Source organism: Artemia franciscana, chromosome 2, assembly GCF_032884065.1.
Source record: "Artemia franciscana chromosome 2, ASM3288406v1, whole genome shotgun sequence".
Taxonomy (NCBI): Eukaryota; Metazoa; Arthropoda; class Branchiopoda; order Anostraca; family Artemiidae; genus Artemia; species Artemia franciscana.
Genome location: NC_088864.1, coordinates 20,204,745 through 20,231,357, shown reverse-complemented (window position 1 = coordinate 20,231,357; position 26,613 = coordinate 20,204,745). Strand labels below are relative to the sequence as shown.

The following is a 26,613-nucleotide window of genomic DNA, read 5'->3' as shown; positions in this document are numbered from 1 at the left end:
AATAGGCTTGAAGGAAATGAAGTAAATCTTTAAAGTGTTAAGGTAGTTTTGATTGTAAAAATAGAAGTTTCTTCGTTTCAATTCCTCACTGAAAAATTATCACTCAAAAATCCCTTTAAAAATTGTAAACATTTACCTTTCAGTGATTCTGCTTTCTTACCGTGTCCAAATTTACCTATTAGAGTCTTAAAGTTTTCGTTCAGTCGTTCTGTTTTAAATTTAATTTAGTGTTCATGTTTTGGAAGATACTGGAATAATTCTAATTTTTAAAATATCTTTGTGGCTACGGCTTCTCTCTCTCTCTCTCTCTCTCTCTCTCTCTCTCTCTCTCTCTCTCTCTCTCTCTCTCTCTCTCTCTCTCCCTCCCTCCCCCCCCTCTCTCTCTCTCTCCTTCTCCCTCCCTCCCTCCCCCCCTCTCTCTCTCTCTCTATCTCTCTTTCTCTTTCTGTTTCTCACTAAACTAGCATATCTCAATGAGTCTTGGTCTAATCTGTATTTCATTTATTCGTGGTTTGAAAGCTTAATGAAATTGAAAGCTTAATAAGACTTGTTTTGAGAGTTCTTGTTGAACTCAATAATGCATTATTGCCAGTTCTATTAATTTGTATTTCCTATAAGGGGTGTTGTATATTTGCCAGAAGTCTAATTTTCCTGAGTTTATTATGTTCTGTGATCCTCCTATATTTTCAGTGCTGTACCTGGTGTTCTACCATTTATTCTTTATAATGTTTTCCTGGTCATACTGGCAGACCGTTTTCACACCAGTTGCAAGGGTTCCTCATGAGGTAAATTATATAAACATATACATATATTTTCTATATATTGTTTACTACTCATATTATCTGTCTTCAGTCGAGTATATCATCGAGTCCCAAGCAGAAAATAGTAACTGATATTTTTAGAACTGAAGAAAAGAAGTATACTAGTGTTTTTTTTTTTTTAAGTGAACACGCATGATTGATAAGAAATTGTGTCAAACGGTGTATACCTCAGATGTCCTCAAATGACGGGACTAGTGTTGGTGCAGTTGCCATCTATTGCTATGCAAAAGTGTCAAGCAAGCAAAATTCAAACTTTAAGACATAAAAGTAACAGCAGTTGCGCATATCCGCATTTTCATGTTGGAAACCATGTTCCATGCTTGAAATCTTTATATTATATTATTTAAATGTTTAATTTTGTAGTTAGTATCATATTAAATAGACATGCTTGAGGTATGCCTGTTATGTGTGTACTGCATAAACATATGTGGAAATAATTGCAACTCCATGATCGATAAGAAATTGCTTCAAATGATTTAAGCCCTAATCGGCTCAAATGAAAGTTTTCGTATTGATTTACTTTTTAATTTATATTTAGATTTTTCGATTAAACTGGAAAACCATAATTCGAGTATTACTTTATTAAATGGTATCTGTTTGATAATTCCTTTACTATTGCTCCCATTTTTTGATTGCTGATAGTAGTCCGTAATCTCAATTCGTAGAGCAAATTAAACACGTCATATTTATCAATAAAGCTGTTTTTTACTGGTTATTTTTCTGCTAATTATTCTACTACTTTTCAAGAATAAAAACGGTAAAATCGTTTAGGCCCAGAAATAAATATTTATAATTTAACATAGTTCTAAAAGAAGCAAGCGAGAAGAAGGGGGACTTTCGAGCACGCACTTAACCGATATATCAAGATTTTGTAATTTTCTCTGCTTTTTCCATATAATTGGTCTATCTTCTGGGGCTATGACACCCTCCTTTCTCCAATACATTTCTCTGCATATGTTTATTCTGAAATACTTAAAGAGTTCCGTAACCGAAAAGACAAATAAACATATTGTCCAGGAGGAACGTCGTGATTACAATCTTTGATATCTCGAGTGACATAAAAGTTTAGCGAAGGGGTAAATTAGTGGGTTTTGTAGAGCTAGTTAGGTTTATTTCTTTGGTGCATCTCTTAAAAACTGATGAAGTCCTGAAAAGTTCCTGTGTATGTGTTAAGTAATGTTTTCTATTAACCATAATAATTAAAGTTCCGCTCTTTTTAGTTTAGACCTCCAACAGACGTTGCTTTTGCGTTTGAGCATGCAGAGACTCAGCAACAACAAAGAGAAATATTAGAAGAATTTTCTAGGAATCTTCCTGTTGTTACAAGGTCCCTGATGGGAGGTAAGAGGACATCTTTCTTTTCTTTTGTCATGCTTTTAATGGAAGTCTTGTTTTTTTTGCTACTCGTTTATATATATTTTTTAGTTCATTAATTGGTTTGTGAAATGTTTTTGTTCGTTTTTTTCAGTGATTTCCGTTTGCTTTTTGTTTTAGCTTGTTCTTTCCTTTGGCTATTATTTTTTCTTGCATCTCCTTGATTAAATCCTCAAAAGCCGTTTCTTCTCTTTTAGAATTTAATATAGTTTCTACTCTGGCCTAAAAAAAAAATCTGTACTCTTTCTGTTTAGAAATGGGGAGGAATAGGTGCGTTTTCAGAAATTTATCCTGTCTTTTTTTCAGGTAAGAGTTGTAGTGAATTTTTCTGACCTGGCCTGAAAAGTAATTATAATCGAACAGACCTTGTTACAAGGTCTCTAATGGGAGGTGATAAAACGGTGCTTAAGTTTGGAATGGTTTAAGTTTGCGACGTCAGTTGTCGCTTTTTTAGCCTATCATATCATTCCTTAAGCGCATGTCAGAAAGGATTTCCAAGCAACCCCGCCTTTTTACTCTTGTTGTATTATGATGTTGTTAGTTATGTCAAACTTTGAGCTGGTTACAATAGCACAAAACCTTATTTTTTTTTTTTTTTTTTAATTTTTAGCAAAGAACAAGAAGTTTTTCACAAGAAGAGTTTTATTTACAAGTCACAACATTTTTTACAAATGTACTATTTGTCGAATTTGTGGACAAATTCTTGAGACTTGATTATCATCGAAAATTAGCCAGTTGATCTAAAAAACTACTAAATTTAAAATGTGTCATTTTTAAACTTGTATGTCTTGTCTTCATAGCTTTTGAGTCTGTGATTTTCAGAAATTTTCCGTATAATATGTCATTTTCTGTATTACTCAAAAGGTAGTTTGTTCAACTGCCCGCCTCCCTCTGAAGTTTCAGGGCCTCTTCCAACAAATCCTGTATGTTTCCCTGCCTGACGTATTAAATAAACTTAAAGTTTTTTTTTCGGTAATTGGTCCTTCTGCTTTTAAATTTCAATCCACTGCTGGTTTAAATTTTTCACTTTCACAGTCTACTAAAATAATTGGAAATGATGCTCTTTGAAAGACTCACAGGCCTGAACAGCCTTTCAGAACAGAATTTTTTCGTTCAACAGAGAGTTAGATGTACCATGTATTTTTGCCAGTAAAATCAATTGCTATATCTGATATTTTGATAATATTTCAGATAAATAAATTAAGCTTTTTCGACCTGCTAGTTGGAAGAGGTTTTCGTTTAGAGTTTTTTTTTATATGATTTAAATAAATGCAATCCTGGAAATACATTTCGTATGCAAACGTTTGTTGTTGTTTTTTTTTTTTTGGGGGGGGGGGGGTCGGAAAAAAGTAAAAAAAAAATAAAATATATTGAAATTGCGGTGATTACCGTAGCAATATTAAGATTCCAGACGGGGTGATGGGTCCAAAATGCCCCTTATTGTGCAGTAACCAAATAATCTGACTTGTTTTTGGTAAATAGGTCGTAAAATAATGGCAATTAGCTAGGGATGCTGAAACATTTCTTATTGCCAGTGAATTTCGGTTTCCCGTACTTTTTTATATAGTATTCATTGGTGGTTTGGGGAGCACAGTAACTTATTTTGAGATGTGGCATTTAACCCTGGCTCAAGATTGGACAAAGGTGAGCTATAAATTGACTCGGAAAATGTAGATTTTCTTTTCAGTCGTTAAAGGGGAAAGCTCTAAAGACGTGGCAGACTATACGTTAAATAGTTAAAATTAATCATTTAATTAGCTACAAGTCGTAATTTTATTGGTTAAAAATATAAGAAAATTCATTAAGCCAATGCCTTCAAATATACGGGACTTTTTTTTGAAAATGTTTGAAAATGTACGGCTTTTTATCAAGAAACAGACACAATTTGAAAACCAATTAATTTCACTTTGTCTAGTATTACAATACTACCCTCAGTATCATTTTAGTCGTTGGAAATGTGATGAAATAAACTTGTATGTAGGCTCCTGTAAGTTTACCAGAGATGTAAAATGTTGTTTCGTTGATAATTTGGGAAAGGCTAACAAACTTTAAAGCAATAACAATTATGTTTTCTTGTTAATACTTAGTTCATGATGACAATAGAGCTTATGCCAAGTATAGAATTGGTCTTGACTTATATTAAATAAAAAAAACAAGTTTTTTCAACTGAAAGTAAGGAGTGACATCAAAACTTAAAACGCACAGAAATTACTTCGTATATGAAAGAGGCTGCTTCCTCATCAACGCCCCGCTCTTTACGCTAAAGTTTGACTCTTTCTCTCAATTCTTCTTTCTAAAACAGTAAAAAACTTTAGCGTAAAGAGCGGGGCGTTGATGAGGAAGCAGCCTCTTTCATATACGAAGTAATTTCTGTGCGTTTTAAGTTTTGATGTCACTCCTTACTTTCAGTTGAAAAAACTTGTTTTTTTTATTTAATTTCTGAACGTTTTTGAATCAATGTATGTTTTGATTTTGGCTCTCCGCAGAGGAATAATCAAAACGAAATTTGCATATTTTTTTTTTGGCTCAATGGCTTTCTCATAATTTTGATCGAATGATTTTGAGAAAAAAAGAGCGGGGGACGAAGCCTAGTTGCCCCCCGATTTTTTGGTTAATTAAAAAGGCAACTAGAACTTTTAATTTTTTACGAATCTTTTTATTGGTAAAAGATTTACGTAACTTATAAATTAGCTTACGTAAAGAACTTTTGTATTCTCATGTTTTTATTACATATATGAGGGGATTCGCCCCATCGTCAGTACCTCGCTCTTTACACGAAAGCTTAAATTTTATCCCAATTCATTAAGAATGACCCCCTGAATCACAAAAGCCGTAGAATAAGTAGTTGAAATTACCGAAAATACTTTAGCGTAAAGAGCGAGGTATTAGAAGGAGGTGAGCCCCTCATATGGGTAATAATTTCTGTTTGTTTTAAGTTTTATTGCTGTTCCTTACTTCCAGCTGAAAAAGCTTTTTCACTTTTATTTTTTAATTGTTTTTTTTTTAATAATGCTAGTAAATCCTGCTCTCCCTTCATGGAAATTTTCTTCTCCCATTACAAATTCTCGAAGGAAAGTTCCCCCAGCATATCCCCCTCTTCTCAACCCCTCCCCCAAACCAAAAAAATCCTCCTGAAAACGCCTGTATACTTCCCAATAACCATTACTATATGTAAGCACAGGTCAAAGTTTGTAACTTGTTGCCCCTCCCACGGGGACTGTGGGGGAGTAAGTCGTCCCCAAAGACATAGTTATAAGGTTTTTTGACTACGCTGAATAAAATGGCTATCTCAGAATTTTGATCCGTTGACTTTGGGAAAATAATTAGCGTGGGAGGGGGCCTAGGTGCCCTCCAATTTTTTTGGTCACTTAAAAAGGGCACTAGAACTTTTCATTTCCGTTAGAATGAGCCCTCTTGCAACATTCTAGGACAACTGGGTCGATACGATCACCCCTGGGAAAAAAAAAAAACAAAAAAACAAAAAAACAAATAAACACGCATCCGTGATCTGCCTTCTGGCAAAAAATGCGAAATTCCACATTTTTGTAGATAGGAGCTCGAAACTTCTACAGTAGGGTTCTCTGATACGCTGAATCTGATGGTGTGATTTTCGTTAAGATTCTATGACTTTTAGGGGGCGTTTCCCCCTATTTTCTAAAATAACGCAAATTTTCTCAGGCTCGTAACTTTTGATGGGTAAGACTAAACTTGATGAAACTTATATATTTAAACCCAGCATTAAAATGCGATTCTTTTGATGTAGCTATTGGTATCAAAATTCCATTTTTTAGAGTTTTGGTTACTATTGAGCCGGGTCGCTCCTTACTACAGTTCGTTACCACGAACTGTTTGATAGCCCTGCAAAGTAAATTTATTTGAAAAATCGTAAGTTGTAGTGATTCGTTTAGTTTTCAAGTATACCCTTTGCCTAACCAGTAAAAGCTGCTAAAGCAGTTTTTAGTTCAAAGAGAGTCCAGAAGGGGATTTTAGTTAGGGAGGAGCAATATTTGAGGGGTTTGTTGTGGATATGGATTTACTATTCAAGTAAAAGTGAATTTGGACCTTATTGTTAGTACAATAAAATTTCGAAACAATGAAATAAAAGATTTCTTAAGTTATTCATAATTATCAGTTGAATCTTTTTCCGCTTACGATACCAAGAACACATAGAATAGAAGAACAAATACTGAAGTTTCTTCAAAGATTACCGGAGAAAAGTGTTTTATGTTTCCCAGAGTCTTAGCCACTGGGGATTTTTTATGTACTGATGCACAATTTTTATTGAAACATTATGATTTGAGGATAATCAGCTTTATATATAATTCATATCTAAACATTTTAGCATAAGAAGGTGCAAAATAAGGAATATTTTTATTTAATGGTGTTCTAGTTTAAAATGAACCGTTCAACATGTTTCAGGTTTCTGAAAGCCCTGAAAAGGTGATAATTTTTAGACAAACTGAAAAATCTTAACATATTACACTATGAATAAACACCTTTTCCAAGAATCTATGCCTTGGGCCGGTTTAGTGTTGAAAATAATTTTGACCATCTGTTCTTTTAAAATATCCTTGCAGCATATTAGTTCTGGATTTAAAGATAAGTAATCGAATCTGCTCTAGCGATTCGTAACGTCTAATGAATAATAGGTAGCTTTTTGGGTTGGCAACTCTGCCAACCCAAAATATGATGTAAACCATCATTTTACGCTCTACCTAGTATTTTTAGTGCGTCTCATACGGGTACCCCCAATCCACACCAAACAATTTAGATTTCCCAAATTATGTTGATGTTGTCCCTAATTTTCCATTTATCGTTATTTGCGTAGTTTTAAGTTTAGTTGAAATGTTGTCTAACTTGGTACAACATATAAAGTAAAAAAGGAAGAAAAATCACTTAAAGGATTATGAAACTTTCAGTTTTCATAATTTATATTTCGGTTTTAGAATTATGAATCATTTTTCAGATTTAAATTGAAACTAACATTCTAAGCTAAATTAGATCAGGCAAGCATGGAGGGTAGCCTATTCCGTTCTTCCCAGAGTCTCACAATTTTCCCGATTACTCGTGTAATTACTTTTATTTCTATATAAATTAACTTAAATTAAAACTTTAATTAACTTGAAAATAATTTTCACTAATATAAAGGTATGAAGCCTGTACAGATTGACTTATATTTGCTTTGTAATTGTAACAGGAAGTCTTTGAAAGAAGTCATTTAAAAACATTTGATAAGATTGGTCATCAGTTAGAGTGGTTATCGGATTTTTGTTTGTTCCTTGCTTATCTTTACGACTTTCAGTTTTGTAATTATCTTTTGTTGCGTCATAGGTTTTTTTTCTGCATAATATTAGATGGAAAAAGTCAACATCTTGTTTAGCATTTTGATATATATATATATATATATATATATATATATATATATATATATATATATATATATATATATATATATATATATATATATATATATATGTATATATGTATGTATTTATGTATATGTTACGGTGAATGTCCGTAAATTGGTTAATTTTGACATTCACCGGTGAATGTCCTTTTGTGGCTGTTGCTCACCTCCCTAATATGGATAAGTTTTGCAACCTCCGTGAAGCTTGCTTTTTTTTTCTTTTTTTTTTCTTGGCCCTCAGACTTAGACTTTTTCTTACTCTGCAATTTCTTTTCTTTCGCACCATAATTCTGGAACTATTAGGACCGATAACAATCCTAGGGATAATCCCTCCCGTTCTCAAGCCTAGTCGTTTGGACAGTTCTTTCCGTGTGCTCTGCGTTTAGTACGTCCAGAAGCATTGTTCCCCTCGAGCACACCTCCTGTTTCCAGTACATGCTGTTTCTGAGTCTGTTTTGACTCCTTCTCAAAGGGCTAAGTCCGAGAGGCCTCCTGTTCTACGAGATTTGAATCAAACGAATTACCATCTATCAAAATGTCTGACTCCACATTCATGCCTTCTGGGGAAGGAGGGTCGGGGATTTTAACAAAGAATTATCGTTAAAATCTATCTCGTTTCAATAAAACAACCATCCATCTGGACTTTAAGTCCTGCAATTCATTCCGCAGTGGGAGATCAACGTAATAACCTTCAGCTATCAGTATTGGGTGGTTCCTTGGTGGAGCCTCAAGCTTGCCATCTTGGCTTCACCCTTGATTTGCCAGAGGGACAGGGGAGCCAATGGGTGGGTGGTAACTGAAATTAGTAGTAGTGGCCTCCTTTTTTTGGATAAGTAAAACATACTCTCATGTTTACTTATCTCTTGGCACCACGTGAGTATCGTTGCCACTGCCCCCAAGTTTGTCGTTAAAATGGCTCCTGAATTATTTTGTTGCTGATTTGGGCTTGATTTTGGGCCTTCATAATCTCTCGCTGAAACATTTCAAAAGCGAGTTAGTATGTCCGATTAACTTAATATTAATGCAGTCAATATAGAAATGCTAAATACTAGAAATATATGAAAAGATTAATTTTAGAACAATAACAAAAGCCATATAACAATAACAAGAACAATCTCGCACAACCCCCCTCACCGCCCCTTACTAAGGATCCCTTAAAACAAGGCAGAAGATGCCTGCTTGCAACTGTGACTGCTTGCAAAAAAACACAAAATCTTGAAAATTCGGCAATAATGTATAAAATCGGATGTATTCGGCAATGATGAATAAATTGCACTTTACCAGAACCATTCTCCACGGTGTGTTGACCCTACTCTCACGTTTGACTCCACACCTATTCCTTATATTTGCATCTGCATGGGGGAAAGAGCTTCGCACTATGATTAAAAAGTTCGAATATGGTCCATACCAGACAAAACAGATAATTTAGTTTTCTTTCAGTTCGCTTTTGCGAGAAATGCTATCACATTAAACCAGACCGAGCTCACCACTGTAGCGTTTGTGAATGCTGTGTTCTCAAAATGGATCATCACTGCCCGTGGGTAAACACATGTGTTGGATGGTCCAATTATAAATTTTTCATTTTATTTCTTGGGTACGCTGCCCTCTATTGTATTTATGTTTCCTTGACTTCTCTGCCGTTTTTTATTGCCTTTTGGAAGGTAAGTTTCCTTTCAAATTATTTTACCGTCCGATTTTTTATTTTATTTTTTCATCTTTACTGTTATAAACAATAATTTTGACCAAGGATGTCCACTTAGTTTGCCTGTGGAATAGGTGGAAGAGAGTTATTCGAGAATTACTCCATAGTTACAGCTAGAGCAACCTGTGGTAGTAGCGAAGGTGATTGATGCTCTGTATGGCAATATGGGGCTCGTTTCTAGCTGCCGTAAAATTGGCCAACAGATTTGTTAGTTGCCCCTGTAAGAAAAAGATCCAGCTATTGAAATGTCGAGTTGACGCCAATGGCTCTTCAGGATCTTTATCCATTTGAATCCTAAAACTAGAGTGCCATATACTTAATAGTTCAAATTATAATTTACTAAGTAATTAGATTGAAAAAAAATGATGCGTAGCCAGTGGCCTACTTATTACCTCTGTCTAGTCTTTAGATGAAATTATGACTCATTACTGTTTTGCGCCAAATCAAGACTTAGTTCGTTTTTGTGGAGACTAATTGTCTTTTTCTTTTTTATGTACATCAAAGCAATAAAGCTTTTAGCTCCTCGAAAATTTCAAGATGGTGTGTTTCATTGTCGAATTTTTGTAAAAAGAAAAAAAAAACTAATGCAACTTACTATAATCCAATATACAATGATATATATCTCTTAGGTCAAAAGGAGGTTTTCTTGCCGTTGCCGACTTTCTCATGTCATTACCAAGAAAGAAATGGAAGATAAGCTCCGATTTCTTTAGGAATGAGAGAACTATGAAAGTTTAGAAGGCACGTGTCCGATCGTTCCTCTATCTCAGTCCCAAACACAGAAAAGAAAACACTGAACTCAAAAGTAATTGCAAACAGAAATATTTTGTAAAAGTCGATGACAGCGCTTTCGGACCCGTGGGAAAATGCTCGCCTTTGGATATCTATTTTTTTTTCTGTATTTTTCCAAGAAGTCGTTTTGAGTCAGGAAACCATCGAATATTTTAAGCACTTTTAGATTTTAGTAAAATGTTGGTTTGAGGCTGGTGCCTGCTGGCTTGCTTCCTTGAACGGAGCTTTTCACCCGAAAGTAGAAGCACAGCTTGAAGAAGCTGAAGTTTAGTGTAGCGAAGTTGCAAATAGACAGCAATGGAAAGCACCATGTTGCCTGTGACTATAGTGTTAAAAAAGATATACAGTGTGTGATCTTGTTTTAGCTGATAGTTTTCACGTTAATAGACATTTAGCCTACCACAAGAAAGATGTAAAATCAGCTGAGCGTTATGTAACCCCAGTCTCTCATCCTTCTACCAACCACTCCTGTGCAAATGCAGAGCTTTAAGATGATTCTGCGTTCAAAGCAGACTAGGCTGTGAACGAAAATTTCTAAAAACTGGATGAGAAAAGGAGTCAGGACAGTAGGTGACCAGTTAGCTGGCCAAATAAATTAGCCATATAAGCAACCAGACAGATTAATCTATTTTGGTTGGAAGATTCACCGAGGAACTTCCGCAGAACGTTTAATGAGCCATTACTCCTATGTGTCAAAGTGCCAAAGGGCACTTGTCGTCCTAAGTTCACAAGAGTATGAGTTTGATTCGAGTTATGTGGAGTTGAGTGAAGTGGACCTGATAACGAGGTATGTTGTGCTCTGTGGTCAACGCCTAGCTCTGTCTTTCTATACATCCTGGCAGCTAGTTCACTCTGCGGACCCGTGTATCTTCTACTTTGGACTAAGAATTCGTGGTCTTGGTCACCTTTGTGGCCTAGGATTTTTGACACCGCTCATCGATCATTCTATGAGGAATTACCTAAGCCGAAATGTGATTCTCAAGTGTTCAAATGGTACACTCTTCTTTCATTCTAATGCCATTTTGTTGGGCCTTCAGCTTTCTTTTGAAATTCCAATATATTTTTTTTATAATAGCTTATTACCTTTAAAATAAACCGAAATAATAGATACCATTACTGAGTCAGCGCTAAACGTTTAATTCCCAGGCATTCTTTAATGCATTTTTAAACTTTTGGTTACTACAGGTAATGATTCACTCTTTATTACGTTATCCCTAAGGGGCAACCGTGCCCCCCTCTGTTTTCCTCCTTATCAACCAGACCAATAGCTTAATCGTAGCAATCCACTTTGAGAACGGTTTCAGAAAATTTTACTGAGCTCATTTTCTAAAAATGGTTTTTGCAGTTTAAGGTTGCTAAATATTAAGCTGACAACGTTTATAGGGGGTATTCTTATTTAGGCTATAGGGTTGCAATCACCTCAGGCTTATTCATTGAGGCTTCATCCTAATTTTCTTCTCAGTCGGGAATGAAATAGACTAAACATACTCCCCCTGAGCGTCACGAGCGCAAAAGGCAAATTTGTAACCTTCTTTCTCAGGTGGCACCAAATAATTTATTGTGGTACCATTTTCGTCAGAAATCTGGAGCAGTTTGTCTTAAATCGATGGCAACGCTGTTTATCAAGTCTTTAGATTTGGGCATTGCTGTTTACTAATCTGTGCACAGAAGTTGGTATATGCACTGGGCGACATGGCACTTCGGATATTTCTCGAAAGAATTAAGGCTACTAATTGTAGGCTATAGTAAGAAATTGGACGCCCTCCCCCGGCTTTCATTTCTTAATAAACTTATATAAGATGCTCTACTGCGAATTGTAATGTCTAAAAACATTGGATAATGTTTAGAAACATTACTTTATATGAACGTTACGGCATATTGAATGGTTCAGTATTTAATTATATCAAGGAGCGTAGATTTTGGTACATCTAATTAATTCGTTGAATGGAAGTTATATGGTTTTACTTGTTAGTTTCGTTGTTATAATCAAGTTAGTTCAGAATTTAATTTTATTAAATTAACAGTATTTTCTCGCCTCTCAGCTTTTCTGTTATAGAGTAAAGTTGTAGCAGAACTTGAAAAATTTGTAGACGTTTTCCTCTATGTGAACATTTTTCATATATTATTTAATTCCCACATTATTTGAATACGGATATTATTTTATATCAAGATTAAAATATCTTATTCAATTTATAGAATTAATGTTAATCAATTAACAGAATGGGGAGTTACAAGGTTCCACCTATTACAAAGTTCACCTTATGAAACTTCATTTTAATTGAATTCAACCGTGGTCTCAATATTTTCTAACCTCTTTACCTTTCTATACCTCTTTATTTTTCTGTTACAGAATCAAGTTGAAGCAGGACCTGGGAAATTTCACGTCTTATTCTTGTTTTTTGTTGCTACAATGTTCTTCATTAGTGTATCGTCCCTATTTTCATACCATATTTATTTACTTCTTCTCAATCGATCTACTTTAGGTGAGTACTGCCAAGATACCTCTAAGTTCTATGAATAACTTTGGACTTTATCTTAAGTTAACATCAGGCACGTACGAAGTAATTTTTAGGGTAAAGGGGGATATTAAAAAGAACAAATTTTATTTGATTTTTGAAAAAGAAGTATCTGAAAATTCGAGATAATTTAGGATTTTGAGGAATGGGCAAAGAACTCCTCACTAAAGCACAAAGCTACCTGAGGCCAACATAGTTATACACACTCCTCCTCCATCCCAATCTATTTAAAGCTTCGCTCTTTAAACCCTCCTAAGAAGTTCTTACTTCCCTTAAATCTTTCATTATGAGCTTCTCCAAAACCAGCCAAGGACAACCTGCTTTCTGTTTAGACCTAGACAGTTTGCCAAAAAGGACAATCTTTCGCAATCTGTCAGCCTTTCTCTACAGAACGTGCCATAGCCATCTCAACCTTTCTCTCATTACAGACCTAGAAAGTGGGATGTGACCACTTCTTTGTACACCTTACTGTTTGAGATACTGTCCGTCAGTCGGATACCCAAAACGATCCGTAGGCAATTTTTCTGGAAACCATCTAGAAAATCCTCCGTTTTTCGGAATGCCCAAGCTCCAAAGCCATACTCGACCACTGTCATCACTATAGCTTCCAATATTCTAACTTTGATGTGCAGACATATCTTCCTGTTCTTCCAAACTTTTTTCAACTGTGAGAAAACATCCTGGACTTTGGCTATTCTAATTTTAACATCGTACCTGTAACTCGTAAAACCTGTAAAAGTTCATCCATTTTGATAACATTTTCATCTAGGATACTTAAATCATTAGCATAATCTAAAGCTAGGAGACTTTTACTGCCCCGTTTGAAACCGTGTTCTTCCATTGCGTTTGCTGTGCCTCTTAGGACAAAGTCCATCAAAATGATCCGTTAAGTGGGGGTAAAACACAACCCTACTTAACTCCAGACTCAATGCGAAATCAGCTACTAACCTCAATTCCTACATTAACCGCAACAATGTTACTCTCATACATAGCAGTAATCGCTTTAATATATTTATCTGCTATACCATACATGGATCAGATCTTCGCTAAAGCTCTTCTATCAACAGGATCGGACGCTTGCTCATAATCTATAAAACTGAGGACCAAACGCGTTTGGTGATTCTGGCACTTGTCAATCATTAATATAAGAGTGAAAATCTATCGACGCATCCTCTACCCTTCACAATACCACACTGTTGTTCTCTTAAAACTTCATCTACAGCATCTCTAAGCCTAAAAAGTATCTTCCTACTAAGTAATTTGTTTTCTAGAGAAACCAGGCTAATGCCTCTATAATTATCATACGCGCTCCTGTGACCTTTCTTATGAACCATTTTTATGTATTTTTACTCATACACGCACATGCAAACATACGGAGTTATTTTTCAATGAAAATACCCAAAAAATCTTGACGGTTGGCTGCAAATGCCACCCATCTGCCCCAACCCAACCCGTCTAATTGACAACTGGCCTCACTTGTTCTTTATTGATAAAAGGGCGACTTTTTTTTCTTTTTTTAAACGATCACTTTTTAAAAGGGCCTCAAATATAACTCGATCAAAATTAGTTAAATCTGTTAATTTCGATCTTGATCTATTAAATCTTCTTCAAATTTGTTTTTTATTTACTGGTAAATGGCGCCACCCTATTTCTGGTAATTGAAGAAATAAGTGCGATCGTATCTGAATTCCACTTCTGCATAATGAGCTCTGAGCGACTTCGTTTTTATTTTTATTTTTTTAATTTTTTTTCAGAGAGAGACCCCTGAAAATACGTTGAATTTCGTATATGAGTATCATATCGAGTATTAACCAACATTACTTATAGTCCAGAGCAGTTGTTAAGTCATTTTGCCTGTATTGTAAATTAAAACTAGTCTTATAGTAAGTTTTGGGTGTAAAAAATTGTGCCATTATAGTGGATGTTGAAGGCTGTAATGTAGGGTTTGTAAAAAAAAATTAAATTTTATTTATTGCAAATTAAAACTAGTCTTATTGTTATAAGTTCTGGGTATAAAAAATTGTGCCATTATAGTGGATGTTGAAGGCTGTAATGTAGGGTTTGTAAAAAAAAAAAAAAAAAAAAAAAAAAAAAAAAAAATTCTTTTTTTGCTTCTTAGGGCTGTATGAATTTGATTAAATAGTATAGAAAATATTGCCAAATAAACGATCAGTCTAATCTAATGAAACCACCTATGGTTTTTCCCGATTCCTTCAAAAGTGGCCAACCACTATATATTTATTGGTTTTTCACCTAGATTTCAAAAATTGTCTATAGTATTTTTATCGAAAAAAAGCGAAAAAAATTGCTCCCCATATTCCCTAGATTTTGAAAAATACTTGACTGTATGTCCTCCAGACCATTGTAATTGGGGACGAAAGGATCCTTCTTGTGCGCAAGCATATTTATAACCTTTACGATCAGTACCATTAGTAGAACTATATCCTAATCATATAATCATATCCATCTCCTTCAAACCACCTGTGAATATATTTTTTGGGACGTTATTTACACCCTTTTTTTATTTTAATTTTATTCTAGAGTCATTCCGGCCTCCTGTCTTCCGTTTGGGACCAGATAAAGATGGTTTTCATTTAGGGAAATTTAATAATGTTGCCGAGATATTTGGTGATGATATAAAGTTATGGTTTTTTCCAATATTTACAAGGTCAGTACTCTTAAACTTGTATTAATTTTATTACTGTTTACCTGGTAGTTTCTCCCCGCGTCTTAGCTATGTAAAAGAAAAGTTCAAAATTTGCTCCGATATGCTCAAAAAGTTTCAGCTTTCTTTTCAAATTTTACAAGAGAGCTTTCTAAACTTTCTAAAGATTTCGAGGGACTTTTTTCTTCTCTTATTCCCTGGGTCTTGTCCAAGGCTTTATTCAGGGGAATTAGGGGGGCTCACCCCCCCCCCGAAATGTTTGTCTGGCTCGTAAGAAAAATAACAAAAATGAATATAAAGAAATTTTCGATGCGTTTTTGAAAGTTTTTTTGTCCCCCTCCCCCCTTTCCCGAATAAAAATCCTGGTTACGGCCCTGGTCTTGTCTGTTGTGTATTCCCGAGATATAAGTGCATCTGTAAAAGGTACTAATGAAGGAGCATCTTCAAAAGGGAAGTGAACTTAAAAAGCGACACCATTGCCAACTACTGGCGGAAAAACAACTTGTAAATTACAGTTACGACTATTTTTCTTCTTCCTATGTTATTCAAAAAAGTAACGTAGTTGCATAAAGGCCTGAATCTTATGGAAGAATGTTTTTGAGGAAATAAAATGACCGTAAAAACAACAGTTTATAGTTGATTTGGTGTCATTTATATGAATAGCACATAGAAGTATAACTGGTAGTTTTTTACCTGCAAGCCCTTTACTAAAACATATTTCGTCCCGAAGGAGTTAACAAGTCTCTAAGTTTGACAGTAGACCCAGAGGGAAATATCTCATTTTCTCAAACAAGTGAACTGAAGTCGTTTGTGTAAAGCCCTGTTTTCATGTGTGCTCTGCTAGGTGTCCTCCCTTTGGCCAATAAGGAATAATTATGCAAACTGACCGCAGATTCTGATTGGTTGAAAGTTATGGTGAGTAAACCTGAACGTCGAGCTAGATACGTATGTAAATTGTATCCCCGATATGAAAATGGCATGCAGTTTCGGAAGTTTGTTGTTCGCTTCCGAAGTAGGAAGGGAAACTCATTTATCAAGGATGTATACAGTTATAATTTGCTATACTGCGCTAAGAAGATAATGTGTGCTTTTCTTAAGTTTTCTCAGCCGTGGAATCGATAAGTAGTGCATTTGGACTTCCCCTTTATAGGAAACTATACACTGTTATAAAATGTTCTAAAATTTAACATGAACTCTTATTTTATATGGGTTTCGTAAACGGCTTGAATTAGATACTTTTTAGGGAAATAAAAAGTTCTTAAACTTGCCTTTTTGGCAGCATAGGCAAATTTAGCACTGTACGCTAGTGCTAAGAATGTGCTTACTTTTTGCTTAGTTTATTTTTGCAGCTTCTCCATCATATCCAATATGCTTACATGTTTGTAAGATTGTCAATATTTTACTAAGTCATTTATATTCTTTTCTTTTTCTTCTTCTTAATAAAATTGCCCGTGCGTGGCTATGATCCGTAAAAGCAGAACTTGTGGGTTTCAGTCCCGTTTTTTTAAGAGATAAACTGGCTGTTTTGTTGGGTTTTTTTTCTAGTTTTCCCTTAAAAATCTTACTTAATGGTTTTTATTATTTTTAACTATTCACTAAGAATTACATTTAAGAAATTTATAGTCTACCCCCTCTTTTGTGTCTTAGCAATTTTCCATATCTAATTTTGATCCAATTTATCAGTTGGTGACAACGGACAACCCAATAGGTGTTTTCTTTTCTGAACCAAAAAGCAGTTTAGAGAATATAATAAACGCTTTAAATGCCGCGTTTAACGTAGTAACTTCAAACTGCAATGGCTCAATGGGTGTTCTTTACTTATAAACTAAATTTTAAAAGCTAGTTTTTAACAACAGTAAAGAGTGATGGTGAAAAAAAAATCAAATATACATTGTATCCCCCTCCCCTTTAAAGGCTACCCTAATTTAACCACCATATACGACTCGACAATTTTCTTTAATTTTTCAGAGCTATTTTTATGCCCTAGGACATCTAACTAAAAGATTTTTTCCCATCTAAGTAAAAGATTTTTTCCCTTGGCCAATCTTAAATCTATTCATACCTGAAAACCGCGATTTCCTGAGAGTTTTCTTTTGGTTCCTTAGAATCGGAAGTTTTAAGGGAAGCATCACATTTTTATCACGATAAATATTGGAAATAACTAAGCTAAACTCATTAGTTAAATTTGTCATCTGTTGATCCCCGTAGACAATGACTCATCTTCTTAAGCTGTTTGTTGTCATACGCTTTTACCTTAGTTTTGCGGGTCTCTACCCATTTTCTTCTTTTTAATTTGACGCCCATTATTGCCAAAAACTGCATAACTGCATATGAGGATATATATGGGTTAGGTATACATGGTTGCGTAGGTTTTCACTTAACTAATCTAAACAATCATGTTTAATTTTCACTGTCCTTGGGATTTAAATAAAAATTTAGGGATTTGTTGGTTTTACTCTGACAATCTAGGTTATGAAAATCGCTTTTCGTTTATAATCAGATTCGTGAGTTGTCAATTTAGATTGTGAGTTTTACCACTTGGCTCGAAAGAGATTTTGGATTTAGATAATGAATTTTGTTGAGTCGTTCGTCGAGGTTTATAAATTGTACTATTCCATAGTCTAGAATTCTTCAATCTTTTTTATTGGCCTCTGTGTCCCACTGCTGATTCTAAATATTGTTTTAAGAATCTGATTTTGTGGAAAACGCATTTGTCTCTGTAAAAGTGTAAGTCGTCACTCTATAGATGACGTTGTTTGTGCTTTTACAATATTTTCCCGTCAAATTTTCATTATTTCCTGAAAAGAGCATTGTAAATATTTCAACAATAGCTTTTTTTTAACAATTTTAGAGATAGATACAAGAAAATAAAATCCTGTTAAATGCGACTTATTGCCGGAAGTATGCAATTAAGCAACAAATGATTCCTATATTCTTTCTGAAGGCATAGAACGAAATTCAAAACGTTTACAGCCCATTAATAAGCTGCATTGATACCTAAATGGACCTCTGACCTTCTTTTTTAACAACGTAATGAATAATAAGAATTATTTTAAACACTGTGGGTTATATATACTTAACTTCATTCTGGCTATTCTGTTCTCCTTTTGAAGTATCGCAAACCGTTATCCGCTTTTCTTACTATTCCTGCGCCTTCCACAGTCTAATTTTTTTAAATGTTGCTTTTTTTATCGAAATTTGACCTTTTTTATACAAATAATACCAAGAGGAGCTGCAGCCAACACCGCCTATACATGCATGATTTTTAACGCTTTACTGAATTTTTTTGCTTAAGAATAATTTCATAATCTTCTGTAAGGTAGCGTTTCCTTTTTTCATATTTCTTCCCTTTTTTGCCTTTATCTTTTTTCATCTTCTTCATTTTGCTATTAATGGTTATATAGATTGTGTTTGTTTGCATTTTCAGTATGTATTAAGATTTTGTGCCATTGTTCAAAAATTTTTACTGTTCTTCTTCAATATACTCTCCTTTTTATATGAAAGTTGGACTTTAATATGATCTGCTCACAATTTTTAGCAAAGGGGATGGCACCAAATTTAAAGTTCGGTCACCCCATCTATGTCTGGGATATGACTCTACTGGAACAACAACAGTAACAGTTCCCAGTACAAGGTTAGATACGGCTACTGAGATATATAAATTGTCTTTGGTATATTTGGTCTGCTTGCTACTAACTTTTTTTTCAAGTCTGTCTTTCGCCAGCTTTTGCTTTTCGATTTTTTTTTTCACTTTTTGCTAAAATCTCAGTTGTATAGTCATCATTTTGTCTTGTAAATATAGCACACATCCTTTAAAAAACAATAATAATGATGAAAAAAATAAAAAGGTATGGACATCCCAGTATTAAAAAAGTTAGCAAGTTGCCAACAAATCAAATTTGTAAGACTGGCTGCGGAAATTCTGCCCAAGTACAATTTTGTAAACATTCCTCATTCTATTGTCACCTGACTAAATCTTGATACTTTTTAGTGTAATTTGTCATGAGTAGTGTTGTACGACTTACAGAATTACAGATTGTCAATGTTGTAGGCTTTGGCATCCAACAAGTTGTCGCTTATGTATGTGAAATATGCGGAGAAGCTTGAAGAGTGACGAATCTGATTGTTGGATTATACGGCAAAATATAATTCGACAATACGATTATTAATCAATATGGCGCATAGCGGAGACTAGAATATACGAAAGTGCCCTTCTCCAACAAATGTAAAGAACTTGGCCATTCTATCCATATTCTCCTATAAATTTCTTATCAATTGCCTTGTTTAAGCTTTAAACAAGTGTGAGCTCTGTGAAAACTTGTCAAAATGTTAAGCATTATGGCCTGTAATAAGGGCCAAAATTTACTTAGTTAATGGGGACTGATGTAGGGGGAGAGGTGGGCTGAGGGTCCTTCTCAAAATATTCAAATGTTTTTTCCATGTACTTTAACTGTTTGTGTAACTTCCGTTTTTTTTTTTTTTTTTTTTTTTTTTTTTTTTTTTTTTTTTTTTTTTTTTTTTTTTTTTTTTTTTTTTTGACAATCTCGGGTCTATGGGGATGTGGCAAAATCTCAAATGAGTAATGAAATTGCAAGAAAATAGTAAAATACGCAAAGGCTTGTAGTAAAGACAGAAATAATTTAACATACATCCCCTATGGTTACTCTATTTTATAAAAGGTTTTTAGGGTAGCCTACTGCGCTGCTTACATTAATTTTTTTCCGTTAATTATTTCCGTTGAATTTATTAACTTTGTTATGGTGTATAACAGAGTTATCTTTTTTTAACAAATAAACTAGTAAAAGAGGTAAAGGTAAAGAATATGGCATTGGACTTGATCCCCTACTGGTCGTGTTGATTTCTGTTTCATAGTCCTTCAGCCATGAAATGTAATGGGGCATTGGGAGCCAGCCATAGTGTGCTTTCGCGCATCCTGTTTAACTTTCCCAGATTTCTCCAGGTACCCATTTAGAGCTGGATCGACTCTGGCTGAGCTGTTGGGATTTCCCAGTGTTATAAATTATCTTATCTTTTTAGTCTCTTTAACCCTCCCAGTGTCAGTTAAAATTTCAGGGGTTGCTTCCCCTCTTCATAAATCTTTCAAATGTGTTGACAGTGAACAAATAATAAATAAGGTGACTTTGTGTAGACATTTTTCATCACTGAAATTTTAAGTTGATTATTAGTTAAAAGTAGAACAGACTAATTTTAAAGTTGTTTTGCTGTACAAATGAAACTTTCATGAAAAAATCTAAAGCCAAGATATATGTTGACAGTGAACAAATAATAATAAGTTGACTTTGTGTAGACATTTTTCATCACTGAAATTTTAAGTTGATTATTAGTTAAAAATAGAACAGACTAATTTCAAAGTTCGTGAAAAAATCGAAAGCCGAGATTAAGATTTCTTATTCGGAATTTTTCTCTGTCTTTTTTCTTCCATCTTTTGTTTTTCGGGATGCTTTCATAGTTTTGCTTTGTGACAGGTGTAGTACTATATTTTGTGGGTTCAACATTAACGTTGACTCTGTCCACTTCATGTAATTTTCAAAGTATGGATGCCCCATAAATTTTGATTGCTCTTTGCGATGATATTTTACCGGTCGCTGCAGTGCTCAATAAATATCTTTTGTTCTTTTGGAGCAACAGTAGGGTGAATCAACTTATCGTTTTTGAGTTTATTTTTCGTATTTTTGCCAGAAAGGTTTCTTGCTCTTTCTTTACAAATTGATTTCAAAATTATTAACAAGTCGTTCAAAACTAGAACCAAGTATTTCCTAGTTGCTGCAAAAGATACTTTTTTGTATGTGTAGGTGGTTTCTAATGGCTTTTTTGGCTTGTTGATTACACCTCTCTTATTCAACTTTATTTTTGCTTTTACACAGGTATGTTTTAAGATTTGTAATATATTTTACTGTTCTTTTTCTCTTTTTTTTCTTCTGACCAAGACTCTTTAATTGTTTTTTGGTTTGAATATAACATAAAGTCAATTGATTTTTTTCATATATATTTGTCACATCAGTATACTGATAATTATTTAGTTATGCAGATGTACAGGAAAAGGCTTCCTAGCCGAGTAGTTAGATCGGAACTGCTGGTAGGGATTGTAAAGTCGAATGTTGTATTTTTTACGGGAAAAATGAGGAGTATATAAGATGCGGGCACAGTTTTCATATTTGTAGCCTTTGTTTTATCCCTGGCACCCTCCAATCTTTTTAATAATGTCCAATTTACTTTATTGTTGTAAAATGGTCTCCCCTTACAATAGCATTCCTCTATATTTGTGATGAATATCAACTTGATATAATACATCGTTTAGGTTTTGATGAAAAAAAAATCCCATTTCTAGCTAATTCAGGAATGATAAATATTATTTTCAAATAAGGCGGGGTCAAAAGATTGGTTTGTTTCAGTAATGGATTTGGATGATTGTGAGGCAATTAAAACATTGCAAAATATTTTAAGTTGGAAATAACCCATAGAGAAATTTTTTTATATGAAAAAGGTTTAATATATTAGAAAAACCCATTCTACTTTTCTAAAAACTTCATTCCAGTTAATCAGTATCTTTAACTCAAGACAAAATAGCACCAAGTCCGTACGTAGGAAGATGTGAGATTTCCCATCTTTATTTTACCTTTACCACGTAATATGCTGTAATTTTCTCACACACAACCTTTTCTTTACTGATTTAACACATTTCCTCCAATTCCTAGATTAATATTCTAGTGTCCATTTTTAGGGGAATGTAGGGAGTTGCGCTTGGAAATATTTGGTAGGGAGGTCGGGGGGAGGGATTGGATCTGAAAAATTTTGACTAGCAGGTGTTGCTTAAATATAAATAATATTGGAAAGTTCAACCGGGTAGGTATGGAGTATCGTGTTGACTTTCTTGAATAATCGGTTTTAGTGTCTTTTCAGTTTATTTTTTTGTTGCTGTATTTTTTCGCTTGTTTTATGTGACTCAATTGGACTTTCGGGTGAATAAATCTATCTATCTCTCGATGGTCGAACCTTATAGCCGTATCATTAAAAACGTCATTCTCAGGTTTTCTTTGGCATTTCCTGTCTAGATTGCAGAAGTAAATTTGAGGAATCAAATATGTAAGTAAAGGATGAGGCAGTCATATTTGCTTAATCTAGCACTACCAATTGTCACTTGCCATAAGCTCCCAAAATCATGCTGGCATGAAGAGGGGGCCATAAATTTTGTGTAATTGGAAGAGGGCCTCTAGTTCGGTCAATTTGTCGAAATTCAGGCTTTTGGCGTTCGTAACAAGGAACTTAGGAAAAATAAAACGGTTACTAAAGCGAGCAGTTGTTTGTTGGCTAGTTGTAGGAGTCAGAAGGGAGTAAGAGGAGCGTGGGTCTTGGGAAGGAGAGCACTCTTTTTCAACGGGTACATGGAAGATAATCACCGATTATCCCTGGGGACGGGGATAAGGGGGAGGAAATAGGACTTCTGTATGCGGGGAGGGAGGAGGAAGTAACACAGGGTAAGGGAGGAGAGTTCGTAATCGGGAAGAGTTTATTAATTTTAAAGTTGTGTCCGATGAACTTCGATGAGAGATTTTTGCTTGGGTGCGGTGCACTAAAAAAGGAAGGCGGAAGGGAGTTGAGTGGCTCATACAATTTTTATCTTTGGACCGGGACACTGGAACAGGGCCTAAGGGAGGAAACTTAACCTCAGCTACTGGTGATGCATGAGCAGAACTACAACATTTGTCAATGCAAGCTAAAACTGGACAAAGGTTCACATGGTCAAAACTGCACTTAACAGAACTACAACTACCTGAAATAAAATTACGACAAATATGCAAAAACTTGCACTGCTTACGAAATTTACAGCGATTATGATTAAACTGCTTACAAATCACATTTTTTATGCTGGAGCTTGGCTGAAGCACGAATGTATTCTGTTTTATTAGTAGAAGTAGCAGTCCAGTTATTATCCAGTTATTTTTGTCGCGAGAGCAACACTTTGGTTTTGTCGTGTTCTTTTTTTTCTTAAGGATCTAACCTCTGCGGATTTACGAAAGTGTAGACCTCAGGCCGGAATGATGAATATGACTTTGCATTTTGAAAAGCTACGTAGAACTCTTGCCTGGGGCCATAAAGGATGGCTTTTGCTTGTTCTTGAGCCAGAGCCTATAGTGTGTGAAGTAAAGTGGAGTTTTGTAGTCTATGTCAGAGAGAACTATCTAAAGTTATGCAGTCAAGCTTTCGTTTCATCAAACGATGTTTCTGCTTTCGAGTAGAAAGCTCCGTTCTAGCAGGCACCAGTTTCAAATTGAAGATGGACTAAAATCTATAAGTGTTAGATATATGCGGCAGTTACTCAGCCCCACAGCCAATATACCTTCTTTGAGTGATAAATAGAAAAACTTACAGAAACAAAAAAGGGGTATTTTCCCACGGGTCCGAAAGTGCTGTTATCTATTGTTTCTACCCATTTCTGTTCGTGATTTCAGCTGAGTTTATCATTCGGTTTTTGCATTTGGGATTGCAGTAGATAAATGGTATCGGATGTGCCTCTTAAACTTTAAAAGTTCTCTCATTGCTAAAGAAATTAGAGTTTATCCTTTGCTCCTTTCTAAGTGATGACATTAGAAACTTGGCCTACGGCAAAAAAGTCAACTTTTGAACGAAGACAGATGGATTTTTTTTCGAAGGCAGCTCGTAGCTCTTGATGAGCTGATCAAAGTATATGTCATCCAATTTTTGGTTGAAAATTTCTTCGTGAGATGTACCAGTTTGAAATTTTAAAGGGGTTGGCAACTTCAGTAGTAAGGTACACACTGAAACCAAAAATAGGCCGATACGAATTGTGAGACATATAGGGGAGTTTCAAGCAACAGTCGGCTGTTAGCTCATAATCATCTTCGGCAATGAGGGTTTAGCAACTTTTGCTAGTTGGTGTACCTATTATTTGTTTCCGGTGTATTTAATGGTAAGACCAATTTGGTTCCAGTGGTAAGACATGTAGGGGAGTTGTTTATATTATGATCCTTTCAGATTAACAACTTCAGCGTTTAATCGAAGCGAGGAAACAAAACCAAAGTGTTGCTCTCGCAACACTTTGCTCGGCGAAGCCGGACAAACGTTGACGCAACACCTCGCTTTGCCCATGCAACGTATATCTAGTTCACTTTGCTAATGTTGCTTGAAGCACGCAATGACGTAAACTTGCTTGGAGAACGATCGTGTCCAAAAGTACAGTCATCTCCTATTTTGCATAACCAGTCAAAATCATATTTGCACATTTACATATGTAAGACAAAGGGACTTTATTATTCATCAGGTTATTCACTTTACTTTCTTCAAAACACTGATTAGTAGAAATATAATTGTCCAGAGGTGATACAAGGTCAGAGGGATTAGCCAACTCATGAATAATTGATGAATCATCAGTATTTTTTAACCTGGGAGATCCGGTCACTAACTTTATTTTCTGATTTTTGAACTCTACTTGATTGGTGTAAAACGTCCCTAAATTAATTCATACTCGCAACCTTTCAGATTACGATGAAATCATTTGGGTAAGTGTGAGACACAAAGTTTTGCCTCGCCCTTTTAATTTGATTGTTTTTTGCTTTTATTATAATTCCTAAAATCAAAACGCTGCACAAAGACAGCCTCTGCAAATTCCTAAACGCTGGTTTTTTCCTAGTTGGTGATGCCAATGATCTAAAGTTAAATTCCCTTTGTAGTTCCCTCAATTCAAAACAAATAGTAAAAATGTCAACAACCAAAGGAAATACTACTCTTGATCTGATTTGCACGAATATGCACACTCTATAGCTTACCTGTTCCTTTGCCCCCTTTAGGAGTAAGCTACCATTTTTGTTTAGTAATGAAGCCTCTTTCCAACTTTAATCATACATTTTCTGTTACCCGATTCTCTTATCGTCCAATTTCTAATGAAGGCCTTTTCGAGTTTGGATCTTGGATTACTAATTAAATAAAAAAAAACTATCTTTTTTAACTGAAAGTAAGGAGCGACGTTAAAACTTAAAACGAACAGAAATTACTCCGTGTATGAAAGGGGATGTTCCCTTCTCAACGCCCCGCTCTTTACGCTACTTCTATTACGCTACTCTCTACAAACTTCTATATTCTTATATTTTATTATGTATATGAGGGGGTTTGTCCCCTCGTTAATACCTCGCTCTTTACACTAAATCTTAAGTTTTGTCCCAGTTCTTTAAGAATGACCCCTGCATCTGAAGGGCCGTAGAATAAATAGTTGAAATTACTAAAAATACTTTAGCATAAAGAGCGAGGTATTTAGGAGAAGAAGAACCCCTCATATACGTAATAATCCCTGTTCGTTTCAAGTTTTAATGCTACTCCTTACTTTCAGTTGAAAAAACTTTCATGTTTATTTTTTCATTGTTTTTTATAGTAATGCTAGATAATCCTGCGCCCTTTTCATTGAATTTCTCTTCCCCCATGACATATTCCTCCAAGGAAAGATCCTCCCACATAGCCCTCTCCTTTCACCCCCCCCCCCCAAACCAAAAAAATCCCCCTGAAAACGCCTGTACACTTCCCAATAACCATTACCGTGTGTAAACACTGGTCAAAGTTTGTAACTTGCAGCCCTTCCCCCAGGGACTGTGGGGAGTGAGTCGTCCCCAAAGACATATTTATAATGGTTTTAGACTATGCGGAACAAAATGGCTATCTCAAAATTTTATCCATTGACTTTGGGAAAAAACTGACCTCCAATTTTTTGGTCACTTAAAAAGGGCACTAGAACTTTTCAATTCCATTAGAATGAGCCCTCTTGCGACATTCTAGGACCACTTGTTCGATACGATGACCCCTGGGGAAAAGAAAAAAAAACAACAAATAAACACGCACCCGTGATCTGTCTTCTGGCAAAAAATACGAAATTCCACATTTTTGTAGTTAGGGGCTTGAAATTTTCGCTATAGGGTTCTCTGATACGCTGAATGCGACGGTGTGATTAAGATTCTATTGCTTTTAGGGGGTGTTTCCTTCTATTTTGCAAAATAAGGCAAATTTTCTCAGGCTCGTAACTTTTGATGACAAAGACTAAATTTGATGAAACTTATATATTTAAAATCAGCATGAAAATCCGATTTTTTTGTGTATCTTTTAACATCAAACTTTCGTTTTTTAGAGTTTTGTTTACTATTGAGCCGGGTCGCTCCTTACTACAGTTTGTTACCACGAACTGTTTGATGAAAACTGGTCAGCTCTTAACGGGAATAATGACATTAATGTTAAAGCGTCATACTTCCAAAATCTGATTAAAATCAAATACTTAGAATCCTTCCCTGAGAAAAAAGTAAAATCGTGTCCTAATG

General features: G+C 35.0%; 1 protein-coding gene across 6 annotated transcripts in view; it reads left to right on the top strand.

Moving 5' to 3' along the window:
- The window catches only part of LOC136038526 (palmitoyltransferase ZDHHC15B-like), a 44,580-nt gene that overhangs the window by 13,462 nt on the left and 4,505 nt on the right, over nucleotides 1–26,613 (top strand). For 5 of the 6 annotated variants that reach the window (XM_065721640.1, XM_065721668.1, XM_065721633.1 and 2 more), the window contains exons 4-9: nucleotides 691–785; nucleotides 2,042–2,162; nucleotides 9,043–9,263; nucleotides 12,447–12,579; nucleotides 15,154–15,280; nucleotides 18,816–18,911. In XM_065721640.1, the coding sequence (XP_065577712.1) occupies nucleotides 691–785; nucleotides 2,042–2,162; nucleotides 9,043–9,263; nucleotides 12,447–12,579; nucleotides 15,154–15,280; nucleotides 18,816–18,911 (793 nt within the window). The remainder of the gene's footprint in view (nucleotides 1–690; nucleotides 786–2,041; nucleotides 2,163–9,042; nucleotides 9,264–12,446; nucleotides 12,580–15,153; nucleotides 15,281–18,815; nucleotides 18,912–26,613) is intronic. The other variant, XM_065721679.1, reaches the window with a different exon arrangement.